This window comes from Lepisosteus oculatus, chromosome 9 (assembly GCF_040954835.1).
Source record: "Lepisosteus oculatus isolate fLepOcu1 chromosome 9, fLepOcu1.hap2, whole genome shotgun sequence".
Taxonomy (NCBI): domain Eukaryota; kingdom Metazoa; phylum Chordata; class Actinopteri; order Semionotiformes; family Lepisosteidae; genus Lepisosteus; species Lepisosteus oculatus.
The window spans coordinates 1,517,046-1,539,534 of record NC_090704.1 but is presented as its reverse complement, the minus strand read 5'-3'; the positions used below and the strand labels follow the sequence as shown (position 1 = coordinate 1,539,534).

At 48.4% G+C, this 22,489-nt stretch overlaps 1 protein-coding gene across 2 annotated transcripts in view; it reads left to right on the top strand.

Moving 5' to 3' along the window:
• tgfbr3 (transforming growth factor, beta receptor III) overlaps positions 1 to 22,489 on the top strand; it is an 88,109-nt gene that overhangs the window by 52,134 nt on the left and 13,486 nt on the right. For both annotated transcript variants that reach the window (XM_015355227.2, XM_015355228.2), the window contains 9 exons: positions 8,662 to 8,845; positions 9,883 to 10,045; positions 11,121 to 11,268; positions 15,004 to 15,193; positions 15,618 to 15,907; positions 17,078 to 17,233; positions 18,190 to 18,342; positions 19,469 to 19,651; positions 21,576 to 21,875. In XM_015355227.2, coding sequence (XP_015210713.2) covers positions 8,662 to 8,845; positions 9,883 to 10,045; positions 11,121 to 11,268; positions 15,004 to 15,193; positions 15,618 to 15,907; positions 17,078 to 17,233; positions 18,190 to 18,342; positions 19,469 to 19,651; positions 21,576 to 21,875 — 1,767 coding nt within the window. The remainder of the gene's footprint in view (positions 1 to 8,661; positions 8,846 to 9,882; positions 10,046 to 11,120; positions 11,269 to 15,003; positions 15,194 to 15,617; positions 15,908 to 17,077; positions 17,234 to 18,189; positions 18,343 to 19,468; positions 19,652 to 21,575; positions 21,876 to 22,489) is intronic.

Below are 22,489 nucleotides of genomic sequence, written 5' to 3'. Positions count from 1 at the left end.
TCATGCCCCGGCGCTGTGCGGGGCCAGCCTGAGCCGGCTTGGGAAAACATTTCTCTGGGCCGGCCTGGGCCATTGGCACTGCTGGACCCCTGGCTATATTTAGCAAGAATCCAGGGGGCCCTGCCCCGCTGCAAGTTAATGAGAAAAAGAAAGCTTGTTCAGATCTGCTCACTGTAGGCTTTGGCAACGCTATCACATGAGAAAATCACAAAGGAAAAGCAGCTCGAGCCCAGTGTAGCTGCAGCCATGAGGCCGCTTTGAGAGTGTATATAAACTGAAGCCCAGCACGTGACTCCAAGTATCAAATTAAAGACTTGTGTTCCTAAAAACCGGTCCTTGGGGAAAGGTTTGCCTTTTGTGAAAGCTGAGATTATTAAAATATTGCATCAGTGTGTGTGTATAGCAGTTGTCTTTGACAACACACACAATGCACACCCACAATAGCACGAGTTCCTATATAGCACACCAGGTTACTAACAAGAAATATCCTTGAAAATTCCCCCCCAACCTTGTGTTGCTCTCAAAACCAGCACTGATTGATAGCAGTAGCTTTCTGGGTGCTTTTTATCAGAAAGATTCTGGTGTGGTTTTCGTTTCTGGGTACTGAATTTGTCAGCAAGGTTGTGACTCTTCTCCTTCCTGAGGTGTCTTACATAGCGTGCCAGATACCAGAAACCTCCGCTTGTTTTTAATTCGTGCAGTCAGGGCAGAATAACCCCCGACTGAGCGGTTTTGAGGGCGCCTTGCAAAATGTACTAAAGCAAACAAGTTCAAAACAAGAACGTTTTTAGCAAAAACACATACTGTATTCTAAGTACATTCAGCGGCGAAAAGTAAGGCCATCGCCTGGTAGCAGAACCAGGAGGGTTGGGCGCTCGTCGTGAAGGCCCCGCGTGTCCGAGCCGTCGGGTCGGACAGAGCCGTGGAGCTGATGCGTTGCGCAGACGCTCCCTGAGCTCAGAGCGCTGCTCGGGCCGAGCCAAGGTATGTCTTGGCAGCCTCTTTTGTGAGTAGGGCTAATGCGAAAAACATGTGAGTATGTGTATCTGCAGGTACCCTGATAGAAAACAATGTGTTCTCGCTGTAGTGAGGGATTATCAAGCAGCAGCAGCAGCAGCGCCACAACTCTCCTAGTGCACTGACTCTCCTTCTCCCTCTCTCTCGCCTCTTTTCTGTCCTCTGCCTCCCCCCACCTCTCTCTCCTCCCCCCCTCTCCATTCCTGCTCCCCTCTCTCTTCCTCTCTCTCGGTCTCTCTCGGCGGGCCTGTATCTCTACAAAACCACAAGAAACTCGATGGCTGAGGCTTCAGTTCTGGACAGCTGATAAAAGCCTTCTGAAACAAGTGTTATTTGTTTTGGTCTAAGAGGTATTTATCTGGAAATCAGAAAGTTACTTTTGCAATCATAGCTTAAGCAGGCCCAGATGTGAGGCCGAGCTGCGGAGTAAAAGCTTGTAACATGTAGGTCTTGTGCTGATTTCTACGCTCACACCCTCAGACACAAACAGGGCCTTGTGGGTTCTGCCCATTCCCTGCTCTGCCTTCTACTTTCACATACCATTACCATTATTTATCACCCCCGTTTCTAATTGCCTGTGATTGAGCAGCCTGACACACCGGCCGGGGAGGTCAGGACTGCGCTCGCCAGAGCCATGTGCCTTTCAGAGCCAGCTGCTTTTTCGGCAGCGCGCACGGAGGGGAGTCAGCCAGCCTTTGCTGGGGTTTTTAAAGAGGATGCATCACTGCTTATCACAGATGCATTTGCTCTGTATTTCCTGTCTTGATCAAGAGGTTGTAAGTTGATTATACTAGTGCAAATTCAACTTCTGAGTTTGGTGCAGAGACCAGAGCAGGGGTTAATCAGTGAGGCTTAGTAACAGTTAAATCCAGCGAGACTTGGGCAGGAACACTGGCGCAGGCTGTTGGAGTTTAATCCGAGGAATTAAGTTTCAGACACCCCACTAAAAATGCAGAAACACCCACGCAAGAAAATGTCTGCATATTTTATGTTCAAAGGGATTTTTTTTAAAAGCCAAAGGCATCTTATTGCTCACGTTTGACATTTTAATTACTCAACTATTTCCTGTTGAAATTGGGAGCTGCTTGTTTTCTAACAGATGTATTTTTTTGTGTTTATGAGTTTAATTCTCTGCACAATGTTTTTTTTTTTAATAACTTCAAATCCACAAAGTTCATTTTTGTTTTTGGGTGACATATGAACCTTATCCCTTATATATATATATTTGTGGAAAGGGCATTAACATTAACTCTGCTGCAGCAGTAAAACAAACAAGAAGAAAACCTATAGGAGTAACTGTAGATCATGCAAATGTCCAAGCAGAAGCTGGCATGGAGACAGGCTGCACTGATCCCTGCACTTCCATGTGCTGAGGAGTGAGCTCTTCAGATTGAAGCTGGAGGTGAGCTCTGTGCAGGGGACCTGACAGTGTGAGGGTGAGGGCAGAGCCCTGGACCCCTTACTGCAGGGTTGAGCAGTGTGATTCCTCCTGCGGGCTCTGTTACCATTCTCCCTAATTGCTAAGCTGCATGGCAGATAAACTTGGGATAGACCAGTTTCCCATCCATGGGGACATCATGTGCTCCCAGTGCTTCATGCTGAGCCCTGCATCACTTATTTTTCAAAACATTTACTTATCTGTGATTTCAGCATGATCTCTGTCGGCTGTCGATTTTCTGATCCAGAGCCCGTGCGTGAAAGGAGAAACTTGTGAGCATTGGTGGCCCCGTTCTGCAGAGTTCTAACCACAGAAACATGCCCCCCAACACCACCAAGGCCTGAGCTGTGCTCTCGTTACAGTATATCTGCTTCACAGCTCCAGCGGGGTTATGGTTTGTGTTTATTCAACACATTAAACTTTTCAAACACAACTGGATCAAGTAAAAGCTGATGGCTCTGGATGCTGACTCCCCAGTGGGCACTGGGACTCTTGTGCACACTGACAGACTACACTGTACCACAGGGTCCACTCCAGCCAAGCCTCATCAGTGCCTTTTCTTGCATCATAAGGCATATTTCCTGAAGCAAATTGGTCTGAAAATACTCCTGTCAGTGCTCATTTCCTCACGATTCCCATCTATGCGATCTGGATCCAGATACACAGACGGGCTGAGCTTGGATCAGGTTAAATACTCCGAGCGGACTGTTGGTATTGGCCGTCTTTAGAGCGCCGATGCTTTTTTAAAAACATTTCAATCCAGACGTTCCGCTGTAAAACAGGCTTAATGTGGTCCATGCAGATCAGCAATGTGCCTTGCCAGCATTATAAAAAAGAAACGTGAATTGTTACAAGAATTTTTTGGGATAAAATTTACTACAGTACACGATAACTGCAATAAAGTTGAACTTGGTAAACATGAAAGAGTCTGACCATGATTAATGTGCTTTACTGTAATGTGCATGGCTGTCTCTTTGGTCATTCACTAATCTTTCTTCTCTCCACCACAAAGGAACCTGGAGTCCATGAATCTTTGCCGCAGAGCAGCCTAACATGCACTTTTGGTTCTGTTTTACATTCTTCTGTCAAGACTCTGAACTCTGAAGGTTGGGCCTGTTGAGTTTTCTCTCATGTAAAGTTTTCCAATGGCTTTTGCATTTTAGAGATTTTGAATAAATGGGTTTTCCTGTTTTTTTGTGTGTTAATTTTCAAAAAAACAATTAAAGCATGCTTTGCATGCACCTCTTTTTTAGCAGCAAGATGGCCTGAGCTACTGTAGCTACTGTATGTGACTGAGCGCGGTGGCGCCTGCCCTCCTGCTCTGGATGCAGACCTGCAGGCAGCAGCAGCTGGGCACAGCCGCGGTATTGATTAGGACCACTGCTCTTCCTAACTTATACTGGACTGGCTCAGTGATTCAGATTCTGGTATAGTTAGTATTCCTGTTAAGTTTTCAGATGATCCCAGAATAGGTGGATTAGCAAACTCCCGGGGAAACAGGGGTTAGGCTCCTGGACTCATGACTGCCGCCACTTGTAACTGGAAGGTTGTGTGGGTTCAAATCCCACTTGAGACAACAACGCTGTGTCTTTGAATGACATACTTCACTCCGGTTGATCCAGTAAAATAACCCGCTGTATAAATGGGTTTCAATGTGAATTTCTTTGGATAAAAATGTCAGCCAGATGCATTAGCATATGCAAAGGAAATTCAAAAAGATTTCAGATTTAAGACTGAGCAAACATCTTGCTGACAACAGCAATGTAGAGAAGAGCAGTATTTCATGCAGGTCGTAGAAACAAGTTGAACTTAAAGAGCATACTTATGAAAAAGACTTAAGTGCTTGAGCAGCATCACTGCTTTGAAGAGGACATTCGCATTAAGTTGAGGGCTTGCATGCAAGGTTTAGGAGGAACCAGTTAAACCAAGTGGACATTTGTCAGTAATCTTTATTTAAGAAAAGTCTCTGTTTTGTTAATAGTTTGCAAATCTGTGACGGAAAGCACAATCCAGGCTTAAAGTAGGGACTTGATCATTTCAGGTTGGTGTGGAAATAAAAATATATCATGTTGAAGTTGCGTTGTCATCATCAGAGCTACAGTATTTGCCAAATCTGGATCTTATCTGGATGGGACGTGCCTTGATAGTTACTTTCTGATTGTTAATGGAAACCAGGCGAAAGACAGGCAGTTCTAGTTTTCAGTGGGGTTGCAGTCTGCTGCGTGTACCTACAGATGGTGTCTTCGAACCTGATTCTAGACAGCACCCTGTGTGCCTCTTTACAGGTTGACTGATCATTCGTCCGACGAGGCCTGATAAAATGAGCTGTCAACACATCTATGTCCTAATACATTGCTGTTGGCGTCTATTAACGAGTTCTTAATTAACACCCTAGGTCATTTAGAAATGGCACGTATTTTTCATTGCAGAACGTTTGTGTTTCCCAGGCTGGAAGTGTTGCTTGGTGAGCAGCTGACGAAAATACGGACCCGATAATTGATATAAAACTTTTGGCACTTTTCTTCTTGCAGCATGCACATGTGGCAGTAATATGTTAATGTTGATGGGGAGGAACACCAGGAAACCACATGAAATTGTGCTGTTAGAGACCCAGGGGCTGTGGGGAAGTCCTGGCAGCCTGCAGCTGTTGCTTTTGACTGAGGAATAAAGAGCAATGATGCTGGATAAGTGAAAGTTTAACCTTTTAAGGCTTGTCCTCCCGACGCAGCGCGTTTCTCTAATTGGCTGGAGCAAATCTCTCTGAGCTTGGGAATAATATTCTCGAATTCTTCGTTATACAGAGCGTGCAGCAAAACAGATGACGCAGGGCTTGAAGATTGTTGCCTGCTGTCCTTTCAGGACCCCCCGGAAGAATGAATCGCCAATCGTAGTCGTGCTCTCTGCCCTCCAGGGCGCGCAGTTTTAATTGCCATTCTTTTGTGTGGGACGGTTTTAATTTGCAGCACTGTAAAACTGGTTTAGTGTACCGCCGAGTGTTTGGCTGGAAACGGAGGAGCCACTGAGGCCTGGCAGGAGGCGAGAAGGGCCGATTTTTTTGTTGCACATTTTCACACCATCAACCTCCACTGGGCCTGATGTCAGAACTACCCATGGGCCCATCTGGATTTGCCGGACGTTAGGTCAATTCACAACAGAACCCCGAATCCAATCTCTTTTTCTGGCATCGTAAAGGCAGTGGTACTGTAGGGCAGTGGATTTGTGGATCAGGAGGACAACCGATTACTAGACCCATTCAGGGTAGTGGGCCGTCCGTTTGAGTGTTTTTCTTGAGAGCTTGGGGGAAAAAATGCACCTAAGAGGTCAGAAGGTCAGAGTCACTGTAGGCGTGAATACTCAAGCATGGGTTACCGTCAAGGCAGACCTGAACCGTGGCTATTGTCATCCACGGTGGAACGGGTGGAATATCCCCGCGGGTCTACCAACTCTCCTCCATCTTAGGGGCTGCCCGTAGTAAGAATGACTGTATGTTCACAACCACAGGGCCAGGGTGACTGTCCTGGACAGCCCCGTGTTTGTGGTGCACTATCTGGTGGGTCAAAAACAAAGCGATCCCCTCGTGATGGAGAAAATGGAGGCGGGCGGTTTGTGATGGGTCCTGACACATCAACAGACACGCCTCCATGAGGCCACCATGGACGTTGTCCCGCGCGACTTGTTGGACACGTGGTTTTAACACGGCGTCGTGAATTCGCCACGGGGGGGCGTTCTCAAGGGTTGTATGACATTTTTGCACATTCTGTCAAGGGAGCGTCTCGGTGCAGTAGTTTGTCATTTCATCGCCTTCGAGTGTGTGACAGACCTCCTCTGTGTTTCTTCTGGTCAGCAGCTGTAGGAAACCCTCTGTGTGAGACCTGGCAGGGATGACCTAGTAATACTCCAGCCTGGACTCTGGACTCTGGTGCATGTAGTTGCCTGGAGCTCATTTCTTTACTTTGTTGCCCTTTTTATATTCTTGGGATTTGAATTGTGTATCTTGGTTGAAAGCAAATTGCTCTTGCAATTAAATTCACACACCTACAATTCAGCGCACCTACACTGTGCTGGCCCAGAGTATCTCAGTCTCTTTTTATAATGAGTTATTTATATGCGGCGACTTCCAGACAGCTCGCAGAAGTTAAGTCTGGAGCTTTATCGTCTGTGTGTTGTTTTTTTCATGCTAGAAGATTAACCTAAATCAAGATTCTCATAAGGCTTCTTTTTGTTATCTTCTGCGTTATTTTCTTTATTTTTTGCTGTTGTCTTGAGAGCCAGAAACTTTAAGGAGACAAGCCAGAGGTGAAGCAGATGTTTGACACCACAAAAGTCCTGGCACTCAAGGGGATGGGGGTGCGTCAGGCTTGGAAGGAGGATGGGAAAACAGGGGTTTGTGTGCGTTTGAAACCCCCAGACACTCCATGTGCTTGGCATTGCGTGCCAGACAGAGGGGCAGAGTCATGACTCCAGACCAGAGCTCTGTTATGAGTTGTTATGGGGCTTGATTGGAAGTATAAGTTAGAGGATCGTAAGTGTGATTCAGAGCTGTGTTCTTTTTCCTGAACAAACCCATGGTGCCAGCATTTAATTCGCATGGCCTCTTGTTTTTCGAAACGATCCCTTCCGAAATGAGAAAAAAAGCCGGAGAAGGAGCCTGTCTAGACCGTCTGCAGGGGCACGACGGCTGCAGCAGATCTCAGCACACATGCGAATGTTTATCTCTCCGAGCCGAGGCGTAGAGATCGGGCTGTGTTACAAGCCAAAGGGGTGGTCTCTTGCTTTGCAGGTCGGTTCTAGCTGAGCTCTCGTGCCAGAACCCGAACCAATACCTCATGGTTGTGAGGGGGGTTGCACACATTGCAAGCCCCTCTCTTTTTCCATTTTCGCGCCAGCAGCTGTTTTTGTTTTGAGTCTTTTTTCTTGCGCCCAGTGTGACTTTTCCCTCCTCGTACTCGGCCTTTCATGAGGACAGTAAATCATCAGTCAGGGTCAGAATCCTTTCAGACCTGTTTGGTAATATAATCGGCTCAAACGGACTATTTAACGGCGATTGGCACCCTGGAGGGCGTCGATTATGTAAGAAATGTGAGCTAACGATATATACAGGGGCGAAGTATAATTCAGGCATTGTTGTTGTAGAATGCGTGTGCTGGTCCCTGGAGATGCAGTGATCTCATGGCTACAGACCGACTGGAAATGTTTTATCATTTAAAGCAGATGGATGGAGGGTCTGTGGGTGTGCTGTCTGCGTGATGCAGGCCAGTCCCCTCGCCTTGGCTGTTCACGAGACCTCGGCAGCTTTCAGAAACTCCCGCTATACTGACGGGCCTGTGAAAAGACCACATGTGGAAGCCGTGAAGACTGAGTTTGAAGCAGACGTTACTGTGGGTCAAGAGAGGCGCAGTTTCAGAAATGTCATGGATGGGAATTAAGTGCGCGAGAGCTGCATGTCATTCCTGAATGTCAGAATTGAGCTCTCTGTGCCTCTTTAAAACTGACGAATATCTTGAGCAGCTTTGTATAGCTATACACTCTCTTTATAGGTTCTCTCAGCCATTTTTTGGATGCACTTTATAAATGGGATGATTGGAATGAAGCCACGACTATGTCAATGGTCAATAAAATCACACTTACATGCAGCTTCAAAATAAGCCCTTATGTTTCTACAGTACATTACTTTTCTTTGGTGTGCTGGCGGCCTCATCCTGCCCTGCATTTCTGCTGCCTTTGAGGGTAATGAAAAGGTTAATTCCGATCAGGTAGCTGTGTCCGAGCCCTGGGGACTGTTCCACTAAATGCCCTTATTTCCTGACTTGAAACTGCTACCCCATTAGAGATACCAGACATTACTGAAAAGTAGTGCCTTTCAATGCATACTGATCAATTATATCCGATATGCTTCAAGTACTGAATGCATTTCTTTATGGTTTCCCCTGACGGCTTATTAAATAAAATCTAAGAGGTCACACCACCACAAAGAGAGTAAAACCATAGAGCAGTGGGACCAGTGGTCTGGTAGACTTGGGCTACCAGGAGCTGACACATTGATGGGAAGCTGTATTGTAAGGACAGATCAGTGTTGACCACATGTTCCACTATCCACACAGGAGCGACTAAAGAAAATGAGCTCATGGTATAAACTTATCTGACCACACTTGCAGCTGTCACTGAGGGACGTACTTTATTAATTCCTTTCTTTACTTTCCACCCAGGTTTCCGAAGGCTCGACGGTCCAGTTCGAGCCCGGAAATTTCTCCCTCTCCTGCAAGGTTCTGCAGGAAAAGCTTCCCACCCACAACGAGCGCCTAATGACGTGGGCCAAGAGGAAGTACGAGGCAGTGACCTCCTTCTCCGAGCTAAAGGTCGCCCAGAACATCTACATTAAAGTGGGCGAAGGTGAGCCGAGCAGGTGGAGGGGGACTGTGGGCTGCAGCTGGAGCACTGCAAGAAGTGTGAATTTGCGATCATTGCTTTTTCAGTACTTACGAATATGCCGGCTGGTGTGCTTTGTTTTGACATTTTAAGGAAAAGTCCATAGTATGGCATGGTGCAACAGTAGTTAGCACTGCTGCGTCACAGCTCTGGGGCACTGAGATCAGTTCCTGTGGGCTACATGTGTGGAGTTTGTATGTTCTCTTTGTACGTCCGCAGGGGTCTCCTCCCAAAGTCCAAAGATGTGCTCGTGGGTTAATTTGGAAAAAATAGGCCCTGCTATGACTGTGGTTGTGTCCATCTGCCCCTTGCTTCCAGGATAGTGACAGTGAACCCAGGATAGAAGGTGTTAAGTGTATTTGGCTTGGCTTTAACAAAGCATGAAAAGCAAGCTCTGTACTGTAAGACAAGGTGCCAGTGTATAATTCTATACAAGGTATGTTGCTTCGAGTCCAATGCCATGTGAGCCTAATAAGGAAGCACCTGTCTTCTGTTTCAGCAGAGTGGAAAACGAGCAGGGCTTAGTCCTCATGTTCTGGCAAAGATTTAAGTGGAGGGTGTGAGGGTGGAAAAAATTAATATCAGCACAGAAGACTGTGAGATGTTCAGAACTGTTGACGGTGTGTCATGTGCCATGTTTCTTACAGGAATTCATGGTAAATCTTTCCTTCTGTGCAGCACAAATAGTTGTGTAATTTAAAGTGATTTGTGGGGTTCAACCATCTGAGGGTGACAGTGTGAGCTGTAAGAGTGAGGAGGTGTCCTAGATCCCGTCTCGATGTATAAGTTTGTGGTCAAACACCACCAGTCAACACCACCTTTGGTGGCTCTGCCATCCCACAATCGTCTTGGAATGGAGACCACTGGGTCCACACAGGCAGCTGGCGGGTGATCAGTGCCCATGGTGAAGCATGAGTCTCAGCTTGCTGGCAGGCGCCAGCACTGCGCCTTGCGCAGGATTCGGCCACCTTCTCACTGCGCCCTTGTCACCTGCCTTCCAGACGCCACGTTCTCAGAGACCTGCAAGATAGACAACAAGTTCCTGTCTCTAAATTACCTGGCTCAGTACGAGCAGCCCCAGCAGTCCCTGGGCTGTGTGCTGTCTGGCCCCTCTGAGGACAGGGAGGTCCACATCATCGAGCTGCAGGCGCCCAACTCCAGCAGGTGAGCTGTGCTGTTCCCCAGGCCCAGCCCAACAAGGTTACTCATTGCTCCCCCTGCAGGCCAGGGCGTGCTGCTGCTTTTCCCAAGCTTGACTGTCACAAAGCAGTGCTTCACTTTTCAGTCAGAAGTGTTATTAACAGTTTGAATCAGTTTCAGAACACAGATGCTCAGATTTTAACTCAAGCGCATGAGCATATGTCTCCTGTTTAGCTGTTTAGCTCCCTATGGGTTTGACAGTAGGATCCAGCTTACAGCCATTCAACGCGAAGAGCTCGAATGGTTTTGCTCCTGACTGCGTCAGTAAAGTTCACTTCCTGCACATCTGCCCATCTCGGAGCGCAGCCCCTTGCACTCTGGCTGTCACTCAGATCAGAACGAGGCCCCCAGCAGAGGGCTGTAGGAAGATCTTCCAGCCATTATTAGATCCTGCAAGTCAGTTGGCACTTTCAAATCCTGTCTTAAAACTGTGTTATATTAAAAAGTCCCCGTGATAATGAATCCTGAAATGCATGGTTTAAAACCAAGATTATTATTTAGATTTGATTTCTAAACATGAAACAATTTAAAAAGGCTTAAAGATGGAAAAAATGTTAGAGATCTGACATTTGCCTCTTAAAAATACCCCAACCTCCGATGAAGTAAAGAAAAACAGAACAAGAAACCGTGGTCGGGATTAGTTAAACACACACACAGTGTAAATATAGACAGTGTCCCTATTCCCAAACACGGTTACTGCTGACAGCAAGGTAGTAATTTTCTCTTTCCAGTGTTTTCAGCAACTGAGCTAGTAATTGCACAAGAATCTACTGAAGCGTTTTGTTCCTAAATGGTTCCCCGAAGCTGCTGGCAGTGTGAAAATGCAGCCGCTGTGTTGTGTAAAATCACTCCAGTCTGCACATAGTAGTAACAGGGTCTGCTCCACACGTGTCCTGCTCATCCGGGACACAGTCCAGCTTTTTAATCATTTGGCCAGACACTGGAGACATGATAACATGGAAGAAAGTTTGATAAATTTCACAACTCTTGGCATTTTGAAGTTTTTACGGTGTCTCCTTTCCGCCTTTTTCCAAAACAGCGCTTTCCAGGTGGACGTGGTGGTGGACATCAGGCCCCTGGACTCCGACGCCGCCCTCCGCCGGGACCTGGTGCTCGTGCTCAAGTGCCAGAAGTCGGTCAACTGGGTTGTGGAACCGCGTGGGCTGGCGGGCCGGCTGGAAGTTCTGGTGCGTAGCTGGGCGAGACTGTGGGGTCTCCCTCCTGCAGTCCGCGCCCCTGTAGAGGTGCTCCTGTCGGGGGTTCGCCACACCCCACATGGGGAGACTGGCGGGGACGCGCATCAGGCCGCAGACTCCTGACGAAGGCCCCGTGGGTTTGAGGGGGAAGGGAGAGAGCCAGGGTCCTCACGTTGTGTTCCACGTGCTCTTGGCCTTGATCGCTCATCACCCAGCAGAACACATGAGCTACAGTACGGGAATCGCTGGCACCCTGCTGGGCTTCTAGGATTTCAGATCTTGGCCTGGTGAGCGCCACAATGTTCATGGCTTTTGGAGTTCGTAAGGAAAAATATTTTTCGATGAGATTTTTTTTTATCTTAACTTTTCATGGCACTACAACTTTTAAAAAAAGGTTCAAGAGAGAAAAGGAGCTATTGCCAAAAAAGTCTTTTTACTACGAGATGGCTTATCAGAGATGGCCTTGCTTTGAATATTACTGGGCACTCTGTACTGGATTTAACTGTAATAAAACAACTTTTTTACATCAGCGTGAAATTCTCAGGGCTTATTCATCTAGTTTCAAAGGCATTGAAGGAGCTGTCTTTAAAACTCCTGTGATTTATTATGTAAGATATACTACAGACTTCTTTCAGAATTCTAAGTTTTTCTCCTTTTTGGTTTTTAAAATACATCAGCACGTGTGTTTGAGAAAACAGCTATATGAAAAGAAAGTTGCTTTAAAGGACACAGTGGAGTGAAATATTGAGCCTGGGGAGGAGTGTCAGGAGGACCAGTTGAAAACTGGGGGTGGTCACCCTGTGCACCTAGCAACCTGTGGGGTTGCTGTGGAAACTGGACGTGCTCCAGATCCACAGGTGAGGCTCAGCTGGAGAAGCTCTGCAACCAAACTGAAGACCGAGCAGGGAAACGCGGTCGGGGTCGGGTAGCAAAACCTTCTTTAGTGAACTTGTTTTTTTGGAAAGAGGAAGTTTAATTTGTCCCAGCGCTCTGGCACCCTGCCAGCAGTTTCAGTTTGAAAGCCTTCCTAGCCTTGAGGTGATGAGACGCTCCAGAAACCTTTAGGACCGTTGTCAACTTCACACAGGCGTTGAAATAAGTTAGCCTCACTGAAGAGGGTATTTTTGGACATGTAGCTCTAACATCCCTGTGGCTAGCAGAATTCGGAAACTCCAAAGCTGTGACCAGCTGGGTTTTCTGCATTCATCTGCAGAAACAGCGGAGCTCTGAGTTATTACCTCATCTCTGGAGGTACATAATAGGTGGTGATTTAAAGACTCTTGAATCCCATCAGGTTTAATTAAATAAATCCACAAAAAACAGTATGTGTTTAGGAACCTTCAAGACACCATCGCAGTAAAAACATCTCACTAAGTAACTCGTCTTTTCAGCTTCATGTGCTCTTCTATGGTTTAAACTCATTTTGTTGTGTGAACTTGGTAGTTTTAGGAATTTCTGAACATATGCCCAGTCTTTCATTGTGTATTTTCCAGATTTGCGTGTTTCTGCTCCTATAAAAAAAAAAATTATAATGGCAAAACCATTTTGTGGTGACAAAAGCACCTAATGTTTTGAAGCCTGTGGCCTCTTTGTTAGGCCTAAATGGCCTGGCTGGTCTCACATAAATCTTTGACAGTAAAGATTAACTGTTTACAGTATGTTAGCCTTTGGCATGCCTATAATGAAATCTTGCTTGGCACTTACACATGAAGCGTGGAACAATTAGTGCTCTTCTTCTCCCAGCTGCCCGCCAGGGTTCCCACAGTCTGCTGTTGCCACTGGCCCCCCTGGGCGAAGGAGCAGATCCAGTTATCGCTTTCAGGAGCCTGTGTGCTGCCTGTAATCAAGACCTGTTACAGGACAAGAGCCTGCCATGACAGTGCAAGTCTTCCAGCGCGCCCTGTTTGTTCAGCTGCCCTGGAAGGGTATTTAATCAGTCAGGGCTGCTTCTCTGCAGGAAAGCAGGAGAGAGAGAGAGAGCACAAGGCTGACATTGTAAGGCAAGCTGGCCTAAGCCAGCGCTGAATTGAAAACACATGGGAGAAAACCCAAATTGCCGTTTCACTGGCCTGACGGGAAACCTCGGGCCCGGTTAGGGGTGTTGGGCGAGATGAGAGAGCTTAGCCAGGGAGACAGACTGCAGCGAAACCTCTCGCGGCTGATAAGGGCTGTCAGAGGGAGAGTGCGTCGGGGGGGAGGGTCACTGACGAGGACAGAGGACAGGTTCAGCTCTTGCCGGGACATGTCCCTTCAAGTGCGCACGAGCTGCACCGGCAGTCCCGAACGAGCCTCGTTAACGGGCCGGCTCGGCAGGGACGAGGCGGGTGTGTGCGTGGGCCAGGCCCTGGGACGGCCTGTGTGGCGCGGGTCAGGTGCGTGTGTGGGTGTGTGCGCGCGAGAAACGATAGCCTCGTAAAACCAGAGCTCCTGCTACTGCCGGAGGGTTGGCCAAAGCCAGGCGAGGGGCACTGCCGATGTGTGGGAATCTTCTGTGGGAAAGGATTAACGTTCGCTCACATTAGCGGCCAGCTGAACGGGGAACAGATGTGTAATTCAGAGAAAATGTGACACGTCGGTGTCTCGTGATTGATCAGGCACAGCGCAGCGCTGTTCTCCTGGTGGCGTGCCGTTTGAGAAGCCTTTTCAGAATTGAATATTATTGTTAATTTGTTGTGGCGGACAGCCTGATCCAAAGTCACTTGGTTAATAATACTGTTTTGTTATATAAATGACTTGCGGTAAATCGCTAGAAAACATTTACAAAAAGTAGAGCAATCTAACAAAAATCGAAGAACAAATGGGATACAAGCTACTGCTGTTAGACTAAGTAAAAGAAGTGCAATGAACTTTGTCATCTGCACGCGTGGTGCACTCATATACATCTCTTTTTCCCTTGAAAGTCCACTGATAGATGGTTTAAGTGAAAACAGATAATTGCCAGTAAAGAACTGGCAGCTGGAGTGGAAATTGTTTGCCCTATTTTGGTTCTGTTATCAGGTCTAGTTTCTGGAACAAACAAGATAACAGAACAGGAAGTGCTGATTTCTGTGGGTAGGAATTTAATGTTTATCTTTCAGCATAAAGCCGTGCGCTTGGCTTTTGAATCTTATCGATGGCGATTAGAAATCGACACACTGAAACAAAGGGTTTTATTGTGAGGGTTTCTCATCTCAGCCCCGTCCCGGCCCCTGCTGCAGGACAGCAGTGTGGGACAGTGTAACTGCAAGGCTGTGGGTTCAAATCCTGAGTCCTTGATTGAGGTGCCTCATTCCTATTGTTTCAGGAAAATGCTGTATAAAGGGGTACAAACATAAGATTCTTTCAACTAAAATGTCATCTAAAAAAACTGTCCGGCCTGTCTGCTGCCACAGAGGTGGGAGACCAGACACCCAGCTCTCTGAATGGGCAGCCCTGTCTGCGCAGGGTCCGGTCCGCAGCCCCTGGACTGTTCTTGGCTTTTCGGCTCGAGCCCCGAAGTTAATAAAATGGGCTCGAGGGCTGTGGATTGCAAACCCAGCAACGAGGGTCAGGCCAGGATAAAGGAAGGGGGCTCAAAGCAGATGGAGCATGTTGAAATGGGGCTGGGGAGCGCTCCGAGCAGGGCGCTGGAATGTTGTTGAAGGCACACGTGCCGTTAGGGGCGGCAGTGTTTCATGGTGATGAGAGAGGCTGCCGGGCCTCTGCTGGGCCTCTGCTGTGCGTTAGCCCCTCTGCTCTTCCCCGCAGACCTCGGAGACTGTCTCGGTGGGGCACGAGGTGGAGAGCTCCATGCAGGTGGTGAAGACGGCCAGGCAGAGCCTGCCCTCGGGCTCCCAGGCTCTGATCCACTGGGCGGAGGAGCGCGGCTACCGTCCAGTCACCTCCTTCACCAGCACTGCCATGGCCAACCACTTCAGCCTGAGGCTGAGGGAAGCAGGTGAGCCCCTCGGGGAGCCGAACAAGGCCTGTATTCGGGACCCTCGCCCAGTGTTCAGTGTCCAGAGACACAGCCCAAAGGTGATCGCTCTGTACCTGTAGGGCTGTTGCTCTGTACCTGCAGTGCTGTTGCTCTGTACCTGCAGGGCCGCAGTGCTGTTGCTCCGTACCTGTAGGGCTGTTGCTCTGTACCTGCAGGGCCGCAGTGCTGTTGCTCTGTACCTGTAGGGCTGTTGATCTGTACCTGCAGGGCCGCAGGGCTGTTGATCTGTACCTGCAGGGCCGCAGTGCTGTTGCTCCGTACCTGCAGGGCTGCAGTGCTGTTGCTCCGTACCTGCAGGGCCGCAGTGCTGTTGCTCTGTACCTGTAGGGCTGTTGCTCTGTACCTGCCTGGCCGGGGTGCTGAGTTCAGGTTTTTCTTCCAGGTGTGGTGGTGGAGGAGCCCCTCAGCATGTTCCCCCCGGAGCTGGAGCGTCTGCGCAACCTGAAGCCCCCGGTCGGCCCAGCGAGCTCAGGGCCCCTCGAGCTGCCCTTCCTCTTCGGCCGCGGGGGAGGCGGCCGGCCGGAGCCGGGCAGGCTGCCCCTCTTCCCGTTCCCAGCGGCCGAGTGGCCCCCCGCGGAGCCGGAGGAGCAGCAGGGCTCCGTGAGCGTGGGGCTGTCCGTGCGCTGCGAGGAGCACCGGATCGTGGTTTCCGTGGACAAAGAGAGCCTGCAGGTTGGTACTGGCCCGCTTTGCTCAGCTGCTCAGTGCCATCCTTCTGCATGGGGGCTCTGGGCTGGGTCCGGTCATAGCCGACATCCCTGCGAGAACATGTACTGTATTGTACTTCCATGGCGTCTGCAGTGTTTATCTGTCTTACATAAAGTCAACAGCCTTGATCTTCTCTTCTGACTTTTTTTTGTGTTTCCGTGAACGTTAATGCTCAGCGGTCGGCTTTTAAAAGTTCCTTAGTGTTTTAGTACAAAATGTTCTCATCTAAACCAAAGATGACTGTCCGACTGTTTAGTAATGATGAAGAGCGACTACGCAGCAGGGGTTGTAACTGGCCATAAAAAGAGCCAAAAGCCCAGATGGAATTCGGGATCTTTAACAACAAAGTGAGCTGAAATCATTTTAAATGCCTGTGTTTAATGTGAGTTTCATTATCCCTTGCTGGGTAAAAACTTGCTGTATTTATGACAAAATTAAAGGCTGGTTGTCAAAAAAGATACTGTGCCGTTTGAAGAGGGAGAAACGAGCTGTCAGATGTTTTAAGCACAAAAGGACTTGTATTTCAATACGAAACAGAAGCGATCACGTGCTCTGAGTGGCCATTGGAGGGGAGTGGGAAGCTGTTTCCTGATCGCACACCTGAGCTGCTGCAGACAGCGTTTGGTGAGCTATCATGAGGAGCCATGAGGTGATGGAGTATCCAAGAGAGCACAATCCCTGAACTAGACATCCACTTTGCATTACCATTTCCTGAAGCAGTCTGATTGAATTGAGTGATAAAAATAGCCCCAACCTGTCCTAGACCCTACACCCAGATCAACTTGGATCACCACCATATTGCATGTTGCAATAGTTAAAGCACACATGCCCTCTGTCCTGTTTGCCCAGCACGCCATTATTTCCACATTCTCCAGCCGACACCTCAGAATTGCAGCGCGGTGGAAGATGTTTTATGACAGAAATGACACACTTAGGTGTGTGCACATCCTGAAAATGAAATGATAAGCCATTTGTTCCCTAGCTATTTTGTCTTCCTAGAAACGTGCTTTTTGCTAGCCAGACGTGTTCTGATGTAGATAATTGGGGACTTTGCATTTCTGCAAGAGACCGCTTGTGCAGTGTGCAGCTCCTCCTAGACTCTAACCCGACTTACCTCTGAGCATCCCCTCGCAGGCGAATGGCTTCAGGGGAGATGGCATCACTCTGCAGGACCCTTCGTGCAAAGCAACAGCCAACGCCACACACTACACCCTGGAGACGCTACTGACCGGCTGCAACACCACGGTCTTCCAGCTCCCTGGCAGCCCAGTGGCTATTTACCTGAACTCTGTGAGTAGGGCAGAACCTGGGCAGAGGGGCCTGTTGCTGGCTTGGCAACGCGGGGCAGCAGCTCTGATTTTGCGGGTGGAGGCACAGACTGAGGCAGACGATGGCAGCAGAGTGACTTCCGGAAGCTCCCGTCCTTACGGTGCTCCGTGTCAGCAGAGAGATTCACGGTCTGCAGTCGCCCAGTTCACCGGGACAAGGAGCTGACCGGTGTAGTTTTTCAAACAGACCCTTAGCGGTTCAGCTGAAAGCCGAGCCCCTCGGTCCTCGTTACCGTACGGACGTCATAAATGTCAGCAGGAACTCCAGATCCTTTCGGCAGTTGTGCAATCAGGCCTGCCTGCTATTCTACCCCTCATGATTATCGTTAGCGAGAATGCTGTAGCAGCGACTCCGAATGACCTGCCCTTAGGCACGTCTCTTGAGTGTACACACTGCTGGAACAGACCTGCTGCCACGTTAACCCTGTAGTCTAACTAAGCCATGCACATTTGCCTCCTCTCAGACTGCAAGGATCCTTGTACAGTCCTTGTTGCTTGAACAGTGATACTGTAGCCCTGTTTCAAGTTTTGCTTATTTATCTGTTAGTCGTGGTGAGAAAATAGAAAGGAAAGTGTGCCTCAGAGAATCGCCAAGGGACCCTGTGTTGAAATCACAAGATGTTCCCATGTTTAAATTCCAGCTCATCTGTTTTCCCAATGTTTTGGCGGTTTTGTCATAGGTCCTCTGCAGTGTTTGGACGTTCGGACGCAAATTCTGCTTGTTTTGCTCAGCGTCAGCCCAGCAAAAAACGGCCTTATCTGATCACATTTACGCCCCGGTGTTTTGAAACAAGCCTGGAGTCAGGCTGTTGCGAAAAAGCTTGGGAAGCATGTTTTTTTTTTCAGTTCTGTGATGTTAGTTCGATTGTGGCTGTTTTTGGAGGAGATTGAGGAGTTTTTCTGTTGTTGTTGTTGCAGATCTGGATCAACCAGTCAGAGCCAGGAGATGGAAGTGGCTGGCCTTTTGATTATGAGGACATGGAGTCTGGCGATAATGGCTTTGCCTCCGATGCTGAGGGCCCAGAAAGGACTGGTTCTGAACCAGAGGCACACGGACCCGTCTCTGTCTTGGCAAGTCTTCACCTCTTCCCTTCACTGAAGCAGAGCAGGCTGGGAGAACGTGGCTTTTATCAGCAGATCGGCACACAAACGGCAGCAAATCCTGACCTGGCCTTTGCAATGAGCAACGTGGAGCTACCCCGGCAGCCCCTCACCTGGGACTTTAAATATGCACACCTCAAATATGCTTTAAAACACATCAGCTCCCTGCGAAGAGTGTTGACCTTTGTAAGGCCACATCTGAAAGGCTAGTTGTTTCATGACACGTGTTCACGTCTGATCACAGCCTAACAGACAGGGTTCTGTGCCTTTTCCCTCACAAAGTGGAGAGACTGGCTGAACATTTACCAGTTTTTCTAACATTTACTGTGTGGGGGGGTAAAAAGGGATGCTTTTATCTATGGTGTTGCTTCCCTATTTCTTCCATAACCACTTTACGTAAAACATACAAAATATCATGAACAAGAGGGTCTCATCTGGCTTTTTTTAGAAGAAAAAGAAGAGTGTCACCCTCAACAACATTGCTGGGTAGCTCATTCCACACTCTCACAACCCTTTGTGTAAGACTGAACAACCACAGGTCATGGCTTTTATAGACTGATTCCAGATTGCAAAGCAGCAATAACTCTTTTGTAAAGTGGTGACTAGAACCGTTCACTAAAGTATATTCTAAATGAGGTGCACTGTGTAGTTTAAACATCCAGTAACATCCCTCAATTTAAACTCTCCACAGAAAGCGCAGGAAGTCTCAGAGATAAGCCTAATGCGAAACTTTTCAAACTGCCGTCACGAATCCAGTAATCATCAGCAGGTGTTTATTGGGGTCCTGTCCCCTAAGCTAAGGGTCTCCGAGTCCTCACTGTGTGAAGAAGAGCCTGCTTGAACTGCACGTGAACTGCTGTTTGGAGCGCTGCCATCCTCCCTCGTTTGAACTCCTGACCTTCAGAACCTTCCTTGTGTTGCGAAGTTCAGGAGTTTGCTGGCTTTTCGTTCTCTAATCCTCTCTGTGTTGAGGTGCCTGTGGTGATGGAAAGCTGTGCAGGATGAGCTGCAGTGCAGCTTCAAAATGCACACGGCACAAACGAGCTGCCTCTGGTCTCATGTGCCTCCCGCTGTGCTGTTTGCTTCTCCTCCGCAGTTTAACTGCACGTACGGGCAGGCTCAGGAATCTCCAGGCAGCACGCTGGCCAGGCACGGGCCCAGCAAGAATCCGGTCAACAACGCGACCTTCAACATGGAGTTCTACAGCACCGACCTCTTCCACTTTCCCCTGCCCCAGGCCTTCCCCACCGCCTCCGACAATGAGCACATCTTCGTCGAGGTAAGAGCCAGCCCCAAGCTTGCTGTCCAGGGCTGTAACCCCCCAGTGCCCCCCGATCTGGGGGCAGCCAGGCTGCTCAGCTCTCCCAACCCCGAGGGCCACAGCCTGCGAGAGGAGGTGCAGAGCTGGGCGGAGGACAGGCGATCTCAAAATGAAGGGGCTGTTGACCTCTGACTGTTGATCTGTTGGCGGATATTCTTAAAAGGGTTTGAGCAGATTATACAGATTTAAAAAAAAACAACAACTAGGTATTACAGCTGTTTTTCTATAGGTTGGACACAAAGTGTGTCTAAGGACAGGTAAATTAGTAAACACAGCATCACAAAACAAACTTTTAGAGTTCAGTATTCACAGCTGTCATTTTAGTTTTGTTTTTGTTTAAACAAATACTCATAACCTTTACTCAGCTTTTCCACACAAAGCTGTTTTTCAATTCTATAAATATTTTGCCTACATTTCAGCCGTAGAGATGATGTGTGTAGAGGCCCATAGGCACTGGCGTTGCTTTAGCTGGGCCCCCTCTCACACTGCACTGTAAACTGTGGAAATCTCGGCGCTCCGGTGCAGTCTGCAGAGAAAGCTGTTTTTTGTTTAAACGCGAGTCTCTGTATGGCTATGAAAGTGTCCTGTGTTTCCCAACAGAATAAATCCTGCCTCGCTGAGCATCAAAACATTTAGTCTGGTCTACATCACAGTCGCAAAGCTTTCATGTCCAAAAGCAGCTCTCACACGGGGTCACCAACTGTTTGGTCTGGCTTTGCTTTCCAAGTTTGTTAAACTAATATTGTATTTTTCTCTCCTTAACCCTTCAAGGGATGCTAGACAGCTTGTTACCAATTAAATCAGATGTGATCGGTGCAATTCCAAGGTACTGTACACCATCACATCAGAGAGCTGGCGAAAGAGATAAAACAGTGTATTCACTAGACGTCTTTGAACCTTTGATTTATAAGGGCTTCTGAGAATGACACTGCCAAGAAATTTCGGCCAGTGGACGACAAAGGGGGATTTGTGCTAGCAGCCATCTAAGACACACAAACCTCTTCTCCCCCCCAGGTCTTAGAGCTTCACGGCTGTTTGTGAGGTCTGCGCTTTTTTCTAAGTAGCCAGGGTGCGGGAGTGTGCTGTGACACGGTGTGTGTGGATGGACAGCACGGTCTTGTTCACGTACTGGAGCGGTTGTGCGTCCGAGAGGGGCCGTGGGGCTGCTGTGGATCAGGAGTGAGGATGTGTGATGTGGAGTGGTGGAGCAGGAGGTAGGGACTGCCTCGCCCCAGACAGCCAGCCTGGGTGTGCACACGAGGGGGGCTTGTTGACTTCAGCTTAAGCCCGGGATAGCGCACGTCCTGGCTGACCAGGCACGGCAGCGCTGCTGTGAGCGCACGCGTGTAGATTGTGGTTTCAGAAGAGGGAGGAGGGGAGCCGTGGGGATAGGAACTCGAGGAAATGCCTTGTGGTTCGTCCTGACGGAAAGATCCTCTTGAAATTGTTGAAGTGACCGAAATCTCACTGAGGAATTGTGATTCTTGGAACCGGGACAAGTCTCGGGGTGGCGCTTGTGCAACTTGATTTCCTCAAGCTATCAGTCACCTCTTCAGCAGCGAGTGTTTTTCTTCTGCTTTGAAGAAATCCAGACTGAAACTGGTTCTTCCTTGCAAAGATACATGCGTATCAGCGGTCCCCGAGCAATTGTCATTTGTCCTGGGAAAAACTTTGTGACTAAATGTCACCCCGACAACAATATTTTAATATTATAATATTTTCCTTGTGGAAGTGTGTTACCTTGTGCTGACTGTGGTAGAGAGTGAGTTCGGTGGTCCTTCAGCTCCTTATAGAAGGGGTGCTCTGTCTTCTTCTCACTTCCTGTGAAACATGGCCTGTGCAGCATGTATGAAGCCCTCTCTTCCTGTGCTTTCTGTTAAAGGTTTCAGTTACCAAAGCCGACCAGGAGCTGGGGTTTATGATTCAAACGTGCTTCATTTCGCCACATTCAAACCCCAACGTGGCCTCGGATTACGTCATCATCGAGAACATCTGCCCCAAGGATGAGTCTGTGAAGTTCTACTCACCCCCGAGACCCGGCTTCCCCCTCCTGCATGCGCAGACGGACAGGAAGAGGTTCAGCTTCACGTTCAGGTCCAGATACAACATCTCCCTGCTCTTCCTGCACTGCGAGATGACCTTGTGCACAAAGAGGCAGGTGGACAGCCAAGGCCTGCCCAAGGTGAGCCCTCCGCAGCCCACAGATGGGTGGAGCACTCGGGGACAGACTCTTGCATCTCTGTCTTCTGAGCAAAGGTAGTTTTCAATGCTTTTAAGATGTTCTGTGTAGAGTATCTGCTTTTGATACTGTAAGAATCTGGGATTCCTAATGGGTGATACTGTCCTCATGACGAAAAGCATTGTTCATGGCGGAGAAGGTGCACATGCATGTGGGCAGCAGTGGCTCTTTGATTTGGTGTTGTAGACACATCTGTGTGACGGCCTGCGCAGGTGTGATCCATTGGCAAGCTGACTGGGTAGCATACATCTCGTGTGTGTAGAAGTGCACAGGTCAGCTACCAGCTGTAAGGGAATTTAAATTTAAATCTCATTTACAGTATATAGCATAAAAGTCTACGCTTAAAATTACCTGTTGAGGCCCAAAGCACGTGGTGAATTTAAGAGATGATACAGGCGGCAGTAACAGCAACAGTAAGCACCAGTGTGGGAAAGTACTGCGCATTACTGTACTGTTTGTGGGTGTTAAAATTAGTATGGTTATTCGCATAATTACACTTCTGACATGCAGCATGGAATTATCTCATATTAAGATGTATTAAAGGAGCGTATGAACTA